This window comes from Lolium perenne, chromosome 1, assembly GCF_019359855.2.
Source record: "Lolium perenne isolate Kyuss_39 chromosome 1, Kyuss_2.0, whole genome shotgun sequence".
NCBI lineage: Eukaryota > Viridiplantae > Streptophyta > Magnoliopsida > Poales > Poaceae > Lolium > Lolium perenne.
The window spans coordinates 152,442,713-152,456,389 of NC_067244.2; the positions used below are offsets into that span (position 1 = coordinate 152,442,713).

Below are 13,677 nucleotides of genomic sequence, written 5' to 3' on the forward strand. Positions count from 1 at the left end.
CCATTTGTTTGCTTTGGTTTCTTGCATTTGTTTCACTTTATTTGCTATTGCTAGTTTGCTATAAGAAAACCCAAAAAGATTTTGCTTTGTTTGTTTGTTTCCTCTTGTTCTTATTTGCAATTTGAAAACACCAAAAATATTTGCTGTTCTTCTCTGGTTTGTAAAGTTCTTTTTGAGTTCAATGGTCTTCGGTGGCTGGAGCGTGGTTTTCATTTCATATTATCCAAGCTGCACAAGTGAAAAGGCAATAATGACGATCTACGACAATCTGATTGTGGTGAGAGGCTGGTATGAACTCTATTTGTTTTCATTTTTGTACATATACTCATCCATGTGAGCATGCTTAGTTGGTTCATGTGAGGTATATGTTATTTGAGAAAGTCTAGTAGTTCATGATCTCTCATGTTTAGCTTCAATTTATTAATATGAGTAGCATGTCATGTATGTTTGTCTGCATTGTTTTATTCATAAGTAAGTATGGCATTGTGGTATCCTCCTCTGAATAATTCATTTATATCGACTTGGCACATGCTCACGCATGCATATGACTGAACAAAAAAGTCAATTAAGCCTCGATGATCTATATTGCTTCAGAGTTCTTGTATCACTTTTATGCCTCCGTTAATTTATTTTGCCGCAAGCATGATTATGACAGTTACTGCTCTCTTGATTTGTCGCTCCCTAGTCTATTGCTAGCCTTCACTTGTACTGAGCGGGAACGCTGCTCGTGCTTCCAACCACATGAAAACCAAGTTACTCCAGCGTGTCCACCATAAATACCTATGCATGGCATTTCAAACCATTCCAAGTAAATTCTCATGCGCTACCTTTAAAACCTTCAAAATGCTTCTCAATTTGTGTTTATGTTTCATAGCTCATGAGGAAGTATGTGGTGTTTAGCTTTCAACCTTGTCATTTACTTTTGACGGACTCTCATATGGACTAGTGGCACATCCGCTTATCTAATGATTTTGCAAAAAGAGCTGGCAATGGGATTCCCAGTCCCGAATTAATTAACTTAAATAGACACTCCTCCATGGTTTGTGATTGTTGGACGGCACCCGAAGTATTCGGTTAGCCATGGCTTGTGTAAGCAAAGGTTGGGGGGAGTGTCATCATCATAGTAAAACTAAAATAAAAAGGCACTCCTTCATGGTATGAGATTGTTGGCAGGCACCCGAGGATTCGGTTAGCCATGGTTTGTGAAAGAAAGGTTGGAAGGAGTGCCAAATAAATATGCAATAATTCATGGGAGCCGCTCTTGAAAGTCCGGTTGGCGAGGTAGTTAGTGTACCCATTACCATTCGTTGACAACAACAAACACCTCTCAAAATAATTTTACTCCTGTCTTTATAAAAATAAAAAGCTCTAGCGCATGTTAATCCCTGCTTCCCTCTGCGAAGGGTCAATCTTTTACTTTTATGTTGTGTCTCCATTATTTCTTTGAGCACTATCTTGAGAGCACAACTGTCATTCTTAGTATAATATGCTTGTCTCAAAATATGATTGATTGTGGTATAACTTTGATGCATTTATCTTTTGACAATCACTACTTCTAGTCTTTCTATGAACTCCAGAGGTGCCCGGGCATTTATGTTTTGCCAACCAAATACAGGCAAGCGAGATACCACTTTATCATGCTCTCTTATGAACATTACAATTCTGCTTATATACATGATTCATGATGCTTATTATTAATTGTTGGTGCTTCTCCATGATTGACATAGCTGTTAGATGATCTTATTTGCATGTATCTCATTATGAACTGCTTAAGTATTAGCCATACCATGAGAATATATACATCATATGAGCAAATGTGTTCGTGAAAGTTCTTTTATCGCTCGATTGTTAAGCTGAATTGCTTGAGGACAAGCAATAAGCTAAGCTTGGGGGGAGTTGATACGTCCAAAACGTATCTACTTTCCCGAACACTTTTGCTATTGTTTTGCCTCTAATTTGTGTATTTTGGATGCAACTAACACGGACTAACGCTGTTTTCAGCAGAACTGCTCAGTGTCTCGTTTTTGTGCAGAAATCCAACTTTCGGGAAAAACCTCGGAATTTATGCAGAAGGCCCTATTTTCCCAGGAAACTAACGGAGCCAGAAGGGCAATTGAAGTGGAGGCCCGAGGGCCCCACACCATGGGGCGGCGCGGCCCAGGGGGGCCCGCGCGGCCCTGTGGTGTGGCCCCCTCGGCCGGCCTCCGACGCCCTCTTTCGGACTACTTATTCGCCTCGACCTAAAAACACCAGAAGAGAAGTCGAAGTCGCCAGAAACCCTCCAGAACGCCGCCACATCGCGAAACTCCGTCGCGGGAGCCAGAAGTCTCCGTTCTGGCACTCCGCCGGGACGGGGAATTGGAGGAGATCATCGCCGCCATCACCGCCATCACCTCTACATCAACCAGCCATGTTTCCCCCATCCATGTGTGAGTAATTCCCCCGCTGTAGGCCGAAGGGGATGGTAGGGATTGGATGAGATTGGTCATGTAATAGCATAAGATTGTTAGGGCATAGTGCCTAGTGTCCGTTGTTGGTACTTTGATGATATTGTTGCAACTTGTTATGCTTAATGCTTGTCACTAGGGCCCGAGTGCCATGATCTCAGATCTGAACATGTTATTGTTTCATGAAGATAATCATTGTTTATGGTCTTATCTATAAGTTGTATACACATGTCGCTGTCCGGAACCGATGGCCCCGAAGTGACAGAAATCGGGACAACCGGAGGGAATGGTAGCGATGTGAGGATCACATGTGTTCACGGAGTGTTAATGCTTTGCTCCGGTACTCTATTAAAAGGAGTACCTTAATATCCAGTAGTTTCCCTTGAGGCCCGGCTGCCACCGGCTGGTAGGACAAAAGATGTTGTGCAAGTTTCTCATTGCGAGCACGCACGACTATATATGGAACACATGCCTATTGATTGCTTTGTACTTGGACACCGTTTTATTATTATCTGCAAATGCCCTGCTATGATTGTTACATGAGTTTCTCTCATCCATGCAACGCCCGTCATCCGTCCCCGTGCCTACAGTATTTTAATCCTGCTGTTTGCTATAATCACTACTGCTGTCTCTGTTACTCTGCTGCTGTTATTTCACTACTGCTACTGCTATAAAACTGTTACTACTGATAAACTCTTGCGAGCAAGTCTGTTTCCAGGTGCAACTGAATTGACAACTCCGTTGTTAAGGCTTCCAAGTGTTCTTTGTCTCCCCTTGTGTCGAATCAATAAATTGGGTTTTACTTCCCTCGAAGACTGTTGCGATCCCCTATACTTGTGGGTCATCAGTGATCCTGTTAGAGCTTCTTTTTGACATGTCTCACCACATCCATCACACATGAATATATGTATCTATATAATCCCTGTACCACTGAGACAAACATTAGTGTATCACATACATTGACATCAAACACACAAAACATATTATGAGAGATGTTCTTTCACCGAGGCCGTAGTATACTTATTTGTTCCTCTCCGCAGTCTTGAGTTTATTAGTTTCTAGATACTAATTGCATCTACTGATGGAAAGAGAAAGGCAATCTACTTATACACGTCAACACCCTCCCTCACGTGTGACGGGAAGACAAGAAGACAAGTCAACACGTGTAGAGAAGCAAAGAGGCAGCGGGAGGCCGGGACCACACGACAGGAGGCTGCGGGGAATTTTCTAGAATAAATTGTGAAAGCCAGGATTTGAACTCGAAACCTGGGGCTCTGATACCATGTTAGGGCAATATGCTTGATGTATTATCAGAGGGCCAAATGCCACAATATATAGTACATGTACAAGTGCAAATATGCAGGAAGTCCCTTAACATATGGGGAAACTACAATATACAGATATATACATCTAACAAAGCTATGCTACTGGAGTTAGATTTGGTGTTTTGCTGAACATCAACGTTCTTCTTGTTGTTGATGCCGAAGGAGGAGTAGATGACGGCGCTAGCAAATGGAGCAGCTAGCTGGAGCATGTAGTAAGAATGGAAGCCAATCAAACGTGATGCATCATTGATCCATGATGTGAAGGTAGCTAGGAATCCTGTGTGCGTGATATTAAAAATGTCATGATTTATGACGGCCCATATTTGTACTAGTAGTAGTTTGGCCAATCTGTTTGTGTAAAATGAATGTCGCTTGAGCTGAGACATGATATTAATATCGATCTGTGATGATATAAAAAAAACGTGGCAAACTATATCCATCTTGTTTATAATTTGGATTCGTCTTTGGTTGTTGATTAAAATTGTGATGTGTTAGACTAGTCATAGTGGAGAGTAACATAGAGTAGTAACATGGTGTTACTACTCTATGGAGTAGAAAGTGAAGGTAGAGATAGTAATTAGAGGAGGTTACTAGTTCTAATTAAATGCATGCAGGTCTTAGTAGGAAAGTATTGTGGGACAAATGTTTTTTTAGATTAGGCCCTGTGAACCGGGACGGAGGGAGTACTACATTTATAGTGGTTAGTTACATATATGTGGTATCATGCATGTTATATTTATTAGATTGTAGACTTATCTTGTATTGAGTAGTGTGATGTTATGGTAACATAGCTAGTTACCACTATACTTTTTTTCTTCATTTATTATCATGTCATATCACCAAAATGGTTTGGGGTGTGTAATGTTACTACAAACTTTCACTATTAGTAGTTTTATTTAGTTGAGGCTGATGCATGCAGGCAAGTAGAGTAGTCGAACCGGCGATGGTAGTTGAAATGGCCAGATGAAGTTTATCGCGGCTGATCACGTTGGTCCATTCCAAGGATGATTTGCTTGGGCAGTCGTAGTACGTGACACTTGAGTGATCCATGGCTGAAATAGCGGGCATGAAAGGAAATGGATAAAGGAGCGACTGCGCCAAGTGGTGGGACAAGAAAAACAAGGAAACAAAGTTGAAAATCCATGGAACGTGCGCATATATAGTACTAATATGCTAGTGTTGTTCCAAAAAGGAAAAAAGAAAACCGGATTGAGGTGAGGTTTGATCGATACAGTAGTAAAGGTGAAGGAGTTGGCGTGAAATTAATAACCGAGGAGTGACGTACGCATGCATCCATTCCATTGAACCGAGCGAGTTTAATTTGTAGGTGGAGACAGGCTGGCAGCAGGCAGTCTTACCGTTCCTCCTCGTCGATAGATGGATATGCTGGTGATCCTTAATTCGGAGGCAATTGATCGCATTTGGTCGGTATGTATCCCGGCTGGAGCGACCGAGTCTCTCTTGTTGACAGCATATGGTATGTATCCCGCGGCTGGAGCGACCGCGCGCGTATGACCCGCATGAGCGTGCGTTGACAGCATGCGTGCATGCTCCAGGCGACACGGTGAGCTGGCTACGCCCTTTTCCAGGGGCTTTTCTCGGCTCACGGCCCTTAATTTGCTTCTTTCTTCTTCTGTCTTTGGTTGAACCTAGACAGCCTTCACTCATTCCCTGTGTGTGTCGCCATGGCATGTGAGCCGCCGCCACCGCCGAAATCCCCACCACCTGCTCCGACCACCATATGCGACCTCGGTGACGACCTCCTTCGAGAGATATTCCTCCGCCTCCCCTCCCTCCCGACCCTCGTCCGCGCCACTCTCGCCTGCCCCGCCTTCCTCCGCGCCGTCCGCTCATCCCCGGCCTTCCGCCGCCGCTTCCGCGACCTCCACTCGCCCCCACTCCTCGGCCTATTCCTCGACATATTCGACTCCGACACCCCTGCTTTCCGTCCTGTCCGCCTGCGCTCCGACCCGGACCTCACCGCGGCCGTCCGTGGCGCCGATTTCCTCCTCACCCGCCTTCCCGACGACGAAGGCTCCGCCCCCGAGTGGTCAATCAAGGACTGCCACGACGGGTACGTTGTTCTCATCAGCTATAACAGAACCGATGGCTTGGCCGTCTACAACCCCCTGACGCGTGCCCTACATCTCTTCCCCACACCGCCCGACGAGATCTTCATAGATATGTGCATCGAGTACCATGTCCTCTCCCCGGAAGAGGACCAAGGTCCGTTCCGCGTTATCTGCGTCTGCAGCGAAGACTACGGGGCGCAGGCCGCTGTCCTCTCATCAGACACCAGAGAGTGGCAGGTTTTCCCGTTGGTGTTCGCTCCAAATATGCGGCCCGTGTTGCAGCCTTTGGACGAGAATTTCACCCCTGACAACGGAAAGCTGGTGAATGGGTCCATCTACTGGGTAGCAGTGAGTCTAGCCACGGCGCGCGTGCTCAACACCGCTACGATGCAGTTCTCTCGGATCGATCTGCCTCACGTAGAAGGGCAAGAAGCACTTGTTGCCGGTGAGACCAGGGATGGGAAGCTATGTGTCATCTGCACTGTTAAACTCACCCTTGTTGTTTGGCTCTGGGGAACCAATGAGGATGATGGTTTGGAGAGGTGGATGATGGACAAGACGTTTTCGCTGGAGCAGGGGATTGATGGGCTCAGGCACTGTTTCACGGATGATCATGTTATACTCGAGGTTATGGCGATTGAAGATGGATTTGTGTACTTGTCTGCTTACTGTGAGGTGGATCTCAAGTTACCTGGCTGGTTCCTATCCTTCTGCGTGGAAACGGAGGAGCTCAATAAGCTCTGTCCCATCATTCACGATGATATGTATCCCTACATCATGGCGTGGCCTCCTTCTTTGGTGCTCGACAAGGTGAACCCTCGACTCGAAACTTTGTTCATTGGTTGTCTTTTGTAGATATATACAAATCTCCCTACTTTTATTGCCGCGTTATATCTGATAAAAATCTTCTTACATGATAGTGGTACATGTTCGGTCGGAGTCAACTCAATGTTGGAATTTACTTGTTTTTCGTGTAGCTTCAACAAATACCATTGATTACCTTTCTCTCCTATGTAGAAAATGGATTCAAGTATAACGTTAAGCTGCACATTAACCATGTAATCTCCACATTGTATCAGTAAAATAGACCGTGTACAAGATTGGTTGACAATTGATGTTGATTTTTTCTCTAGAAGAAAACGTAAAGCTTGATGCACTTATGCACAATTTTTATCTTCCGCGCAATGGGGCTGCTGTGATCTTTGGACTGATAAGTATATTGTAAGATGTTGCCAAATTGGCACGGAATCTACAGAGCTCATTCAGATTTTTACTTGAGATGATGAAGCGAGCATGACATGAAAACTGAGAACTAATGTTCTTATATGGATTGCTAAAAGAAAGTTCAATTCCATGTTAATATACTCCATCTGTTCCATAATTCTTGTTGTGATTGTAGTTTAAATTTTAAAACCAGAACAAGAATTATGGAAAGGAGGAACTAGTTGTTTTTTGCAACACCAGCTTATCTAAGGTGGCTGATTGCATCACTATCTGTTTTTGCAGCCCTGCAGCTCCAGTTAAAGTCTGAGCAAGCTACCAGAAACTACTGAAGTGAAGTGATATGTGTTCAATGTGCTGCATCATTCATATGCCTCCTGAGGAGCGATAGAAGAAACATATTTTCAAGTTCTTTCAGGCTGCAGTACTTGATAAAACTAGTGAAGTGATATTCTCACTGGGCTACATCATTCATATGCCTCCAGAGTTTCATGTGAAGAAGATTTGTTTGAGTTTTTTCATGCTACCGAGCTTGACTGCGGCAGACTGGGTTGATTCGTAGGAATAATATTAGTTATTTTAAAGAAATTTTAATGTACCTTGAAAATTTCCATATATGTGTAATGATGTAATGAATGATCGCAAGCACTCGGGTTTATACAATTGCTCAATTTACCTGTTGGAGAAGTAGAAATCTATTGTGTTTGGAGGTCATGCGAACAGAAAAGAGTGATTTCTGTACTGAAAGTAGAAGTCTTAATGTAATGTGAAACCGAAAGTGGAAGCACCAGACATATTTCTTTCCTCCAGAGCAAACCAATTTTCTTGTTTGTGACATGACTTATTAGTTTCTCGACTTTGTACATATCGCATGATTAGAGCATCTCTAGTAGAGCCCGAAAAAACACGAACTGAAAACGTCGAGTTCAGTGCACCGGAAACGTAAGTTCTGTCGAATTTCGCAGTGGCGCAGAATAGAAACCGTATGATGGAACTGAAAAGCGGAATTCGAAATAACGCGGGTAAACTTAGACGACGATCGTAGTTCTAGATGACATAGATGCTCTGATTGAGCATGAATACTTACATAGGTCGAGAAATTGAAGCTAATCGATAGCTACACCGGCAAGCGTGACCTACCTAGAAGCAAAATGCGGCCTAATGACCTATGGCGCGCGGCGGTGCCGGTGGTGGCGGAGAAGGTCGGCAGCGTGGAAGTTCTTCACGTGTCGTCCTTGTCAAGCTCGACTATTTCGAGCTTGACGCGGCGGACACGGGCCTCCCGGCGGGCCGCCTCATACTCCCTAACGTGGCGGACGGCGTCGGCCTCCTCCCGACGGAAGCGCGCTCGAGCCTCTGCCTCGTTGACCGCCTTCGTCTGCGCGAGGACGGACTCCTCCTCGTCGCTGCCGTGGACGTAGTTCCCGGCGGAGATGGTCGGCAACCGCGCGGGGACGAGGTCGTCCTCCTCGCTGCTCTCTGATGGCGTGTATTTCACACGTTCGTTGGGCAACCCCAAGAGGAAGGTATGATGCGCACAGCAGCAAGTTTTCCCTCAGAAAGAAACCAAGGTTTATCGAACCAGGAGGAGCCAAGAAGCACGTTGAAGGTTGATGGCGGCGGGATGTAGTGCGGCGCAACACCAGGGATTCCGGCGCCAACGTGGAACCTGCACAACACAACCAAAGTACTTTGCCCCAACGAAACAGTGAGGTTGTCAATCTCACCGGCTTGCTGTAACAAAGAGTTAACCGTATTGTGTGGAAGATGATTGTTTGCAGAAAACAGTAGAACAATATTGCAGTAGATTGTATTTCAGTAAAGAGAATTGGACCGGGGTCCACAGTTCACTAGAGGTGTCTCTCCCATAAGACGAACAGCATGTTGGGTGAACAAATTACAGTTGGGCAATTGACAAATAAAGAGAGCATGACCATGCACATACATATCATGATGAGTATAGTGAGATTTAATTGGGCATTACGACAAAGTACATAGACCGTCATCCAACTGCATCTATGCCTAAAAAGTCCACCTTCAGGTTATCATCCGAACCCCCTCCAGTATTAAGTTGCAAACAACAGACAATTGCATTAAGTATGGTGCGTAATGTAACTAGTGACTACATCCTTGAACATAGCACTAATGTTTTATCCCTAGTGGCAACAGCACAACACAACCTTAGAACTTTCTGTCACTGTCCCAGGTGTCAATGCAGGCATGAACCCACTATCGAGCATAAGTACTCCCTCTTGGAGTTACAAGCATCTACTTGGCCAGAGCATCTACTAGTAACGGAAAGCATGCAACATCATAAACAACACATAGCATAACTTTGATAATCAACATAACAAGTATTCTCTATTCATCGGATCCCAACAAACGCAACATATAGAATTACAGATAGATGATCTTGATCATGTTAGGCAGCTCACAAGATCCGACAATGATAGCACAATGGGGAGAAGACAACCATCTAGCTACTGCTATGGACCCATAGTCCAGGGGTAGACTACTCACACATCACACCGGAGGCGACCATGGCGGCGTAGAGTCCTCCGGGAGATGATTCCCCTCTCCGGCAGGGTGCCGAAGGCGATCTCCTGGATCCCCCGAGATGGGATCGGCGGCGGCGGCGTCTCTGGAAGGTTTTCCGTATCGTGGTTCTCGGTACTGGGGGTTTCGTCACGGAGACTTTTTATAGGCGGAAGGGCAGGTCAAGAGGCGGCACGGGGGCCCCACACTACAGGCCGGCGCGGCCAAGGGGGGGTCGCGCCGCCCTATGGTGTGGCCCCTCCGTGGCCCCTCTTCGTCTCTCCTTCGGACTTCTGGAAGCTTCGTGAGAAAATAGGCCCCTGGGCTTTGATTTCGTCCAATTCCGAGAATATTTCCTTACTAGGATTTCTGAAACAAAAAACAGCAGAAAACAAAGAATCGGCACTTCGGCATCTTGTTAATAGGTTAGTTCCAGAAAATGCACGAATATGACATAAAGTGTGCATAAAACATGTAGATAACATCAATAATGTGGCATGGAACATAAGAAATTATCGATACGTCGGAGACGTATCAGCATCCCCAAGCTTAGTTCTGCTCGTCCCGAGCAGGTAAAACGATAACACAGATAATTTCTGGAGTGACATGCCATCATAATCTTGATCATACTATTTGTAAAGCATATGTAGTGAATGCAGCGATCGAAACAATGTATATGACATGAGTAAACAAGTGAATCATATAGCAAAGACTTTTCATGAATAGCACTTCAAGACAAGCATCAATAAGTCTTGCATAAGAGTTAACTCATAAAGCAATAATTCAAAGTAAAGGCATTGAAACAACACAAAAGAAGATTAAGTTTCAGCGGTTGCTTTCAACTTGTAACATGTATATCTCATGGATATTGTCAACATAGAGTAATATAATAAGTGCAATAAGCAAGTATGTAGGAATCAATGCACAGTTCACACAAGTGTTTGCTTCTTGAGGTGGAGAGAGATAGGTGAACTGACTCAACATTGAAAGTAAAAGAATAGTCCTCCATAGAGGAAAAGCATCGATTGCTATATTTGTGCTAGAGCTTTGATTTTGAAAACATGAAACAATTTTGTCAACGGTAGTAATAAAGCATATGCATCATGTAAATTATATCTTATAAGTTGCAAGCCTCATGCATAGTGTACTAATAGTGCCCGCACCTTGTCCTAATTAGCTTGGACTACCGGGTCATCACAATGCATTGTTTTTACCAAGTGTCACAAAGGGGTACCTCTATGCCGCCTGTACAAAGGTCTAAGGAGAAAGCTCGCATTGGATTTCTCGCTATTGATTATTCTTCAACTTAGACATCCATACCGGGACAACATAGACAACAGATGATGGACTCCTCTTTTATGCATAAGCATATAACAACAATTAATAATTTTCTCATTTGAGATTTGAGGATTGTTGTCCAAAACTGAAACTTCCACCATGGAGCATGGCTTTAGTTAGCGGCCCAATGTTCTTCTCTAACATATGCATGCTTAACCATATGGTGGTAGATCTCTCTTACTTCAGACAAGACGGACATGCATAGCAACTCACATGAAATTCAACAATGAAAAGTTGATGGCGTCTCCAGTGAACATGGTTATCGCACAACAAGCAACTTAATAAGAGATAAAGTGCATAATTACATATTCAATACCACAATAGTTTTTAAGCTATTTGTCCCATGAGCTATATATTGCAAAGGTGAATGATGGAATTTTAAAGGTAGCACTCAAGCAATTTACTTTGGAATGGCGGAAAAATACCATGTAGTATAGGTAGGTATGGTGGACACAAATGGCATAGTGGTTGGCTCAAGTATTTTGGATGCATGAGAAGTATTCCCTCTCGATACAAGGTTTAGGCTAGCAAGGCTTATTTGAAACAAACACAAGGATGAACCGGTGCAGCAAAACTCACATAAAAGACATATTGAAAACATTATAAGACTCTACACCATCTTCCTTGTTGTTCAAACTCAAAACTAGAAATTATCTAGACCTTAGAGAAACCAAATATGCAAACCAAATTTTAGCATGCTCTATGTATTTCTTCATTAATGGGTGCAAAGCATATGATGCAAGAGCTTAATCATGAGCACAACAATTGCCAAGTATCACATTACCCAAGACATTTATAGCAATTACTACATGTATCATTTTCCAATTCCAACCATATAACAATTTAACGAAGGAGAAACTTCGCCATGAATACTATGAGTAGAAACCAAGGACATACTTATCCATATGCTACAGCGGAGCATGTCTCTCTCCCATAAAGTGAATGCTAGGATCCATTTTATTCAAACAAAACAAAAAAACAAAAACAAACCGACGCTCCAAGAAAAAGCACATAAGATGTGATGGAATAAAAATATAGTTTCAGGGGAGGAACCTGATAATGTTGTCGATGAAGAAGGGGATGCCTTGGGCATCCCCAAGCTTAGACGCTTGAGTCTTCTTGATATATGCAGGGGTGAACCACCGGGTGCATCCCCAAGCTTAGAGCTTTCACTCTCCTTGATCATGTTGCATCATACTCCTCTCTTGATCCTTGAAAACTTCCTCCACACCAAACTCGAAACAACTCATTAGAGGGTTAGTGCACAATATAAATTGACATATTCAGAGGTGACACAATCATTCTTAACACTTCTGGACATTGCATAATGCTACTGGACATTAGTGGATCAAAGAAATTCATCCAACATAGCGAAAGAGGCAATGCGAAAAAGGCAGAATCTGTCAAAACAGAACAGTTCGTATTGACGAATTTTAAAATGGCACCAGACTTGCTCAAATGAAAATGCTCAAATTGAATGAAAGTTGCGTACATATCTGAGGATCATGCACGTAAATTGGCTTAATTTTCTGAGCTACTTACAGGGAGGTGGACCCAGATTCGTGACAGCAAAGAAATCTGAAACTGTGCAGTAATCCAAATCTAGTACTTACTTTTCTATCAACGGCTTAACTTGGCACAACAAAACACAAAACTAAGATAAGGAGAGGTTGCTACAGTAGTAAATAACTTCCAAGACACAAAATAAAAACAAAGTACTGTAGGTAAAAACATGGGTTGTCTCCCATAAGCGCTTTTCTTTAACGCCTTTCAGCTAGGCGCAGAAAGTGTGTATCAAGTATTATCAAGAGATGGTGCATTGTTATCATGAGCTCCCCCATCCATAGTGGTACTAAGGGCTTTGTCAATTTTAGGCCTATAATAATACTTCTTTGGTCTAGGCACTTTAGAGACATACATAAACTTTTGCTCCTTACCCACATAAGCTTTCTCCTTATATTTAAGAGAAGAAAATGTTGAACCCAAGGTTCCCATAGCTTTTTCAAGTTCGTCAATCCTATTGATTTGATCATCATGGACAGCATTAGTTCCTAGGACACTAATTCTTTCATCAATTCCTCCTAAGGATTTATCAAGTTCATCAGTTTTATCAAGTAATATTTCCAATTTAGCTTCAATACTTGGAAAATTTTTCTCTATGGTTTCCAATTTTTTCATAACATCTTCAAGAGAGATTTCAGTTTTAACTTTATCAACAGGGGGTATTCCAAATAAGCTCTCAATAATGCAACTAGCTTCTAATGCAGGAGTACTTAGGAAGTCACCTTTTGCGAGACTATCAAGAACATATCTATTCCAGCTAGAGATACCAACATAAAAATTCCTGAGTAAAATAATGGTGGAGTGCTTCTTAGTGCATCTATTATGAGCATCGCTAATTCTATACCAAGCATCTCTCAAACATTCTCCCCCTCGTTGCTTAAACGTGCGAACTTCAACTTCAGGATTACTCATTTTAGTAGTAGTAAATAAAGCAAACTAGATAAAGTAAATGCAAGTAAACTAATTTTTTTGTGTTTTCGATATAGCAAACAAGATAGCAAATAAAGTAAAACTAGCAACTAATTTTTTTGTATTTTGATTTAATGCAGCAAACAAAGTAGTAAATAAAACTAAGCAAGACAAAAACAAAGTAAAGAGATTGAGAAGTGGAGACTCCCCTTGCAGCGTGTCTTGATCTCCCCGGCAACGGCGCCAGAAAAAGAGCTTGATGGCGTG

General features: G+C 43.0%; 1 protein-coding gene across 1 annotated transcript; it reads left to right on the forward strand.

Annotated features, from left to right (window-relative positions):
- Positions 1-5,415: 5,415 nt before the first annotated feature.
- On the forward strand, positions 5,416-7,902 carry LOC127307785 (uncharacterized). Its single transcript, XM_051338568.2, has 2 exons — positions 5,416-6,654; positions 7,351-7,902. Exons 1-2 carry the CDS (start codon positions 5,458-5,460, stop codon positions 7,366-7,368), a joined length of 1,215 nt encoding a protein of 404 aa, XP_051194528.1. The 5' UTR covers positions 5,416-5,457; the 3' UTR covers positions 7,369-7,902.
- Positions 7,903-13,677: the final 5,775 nt, after the last annotated feature.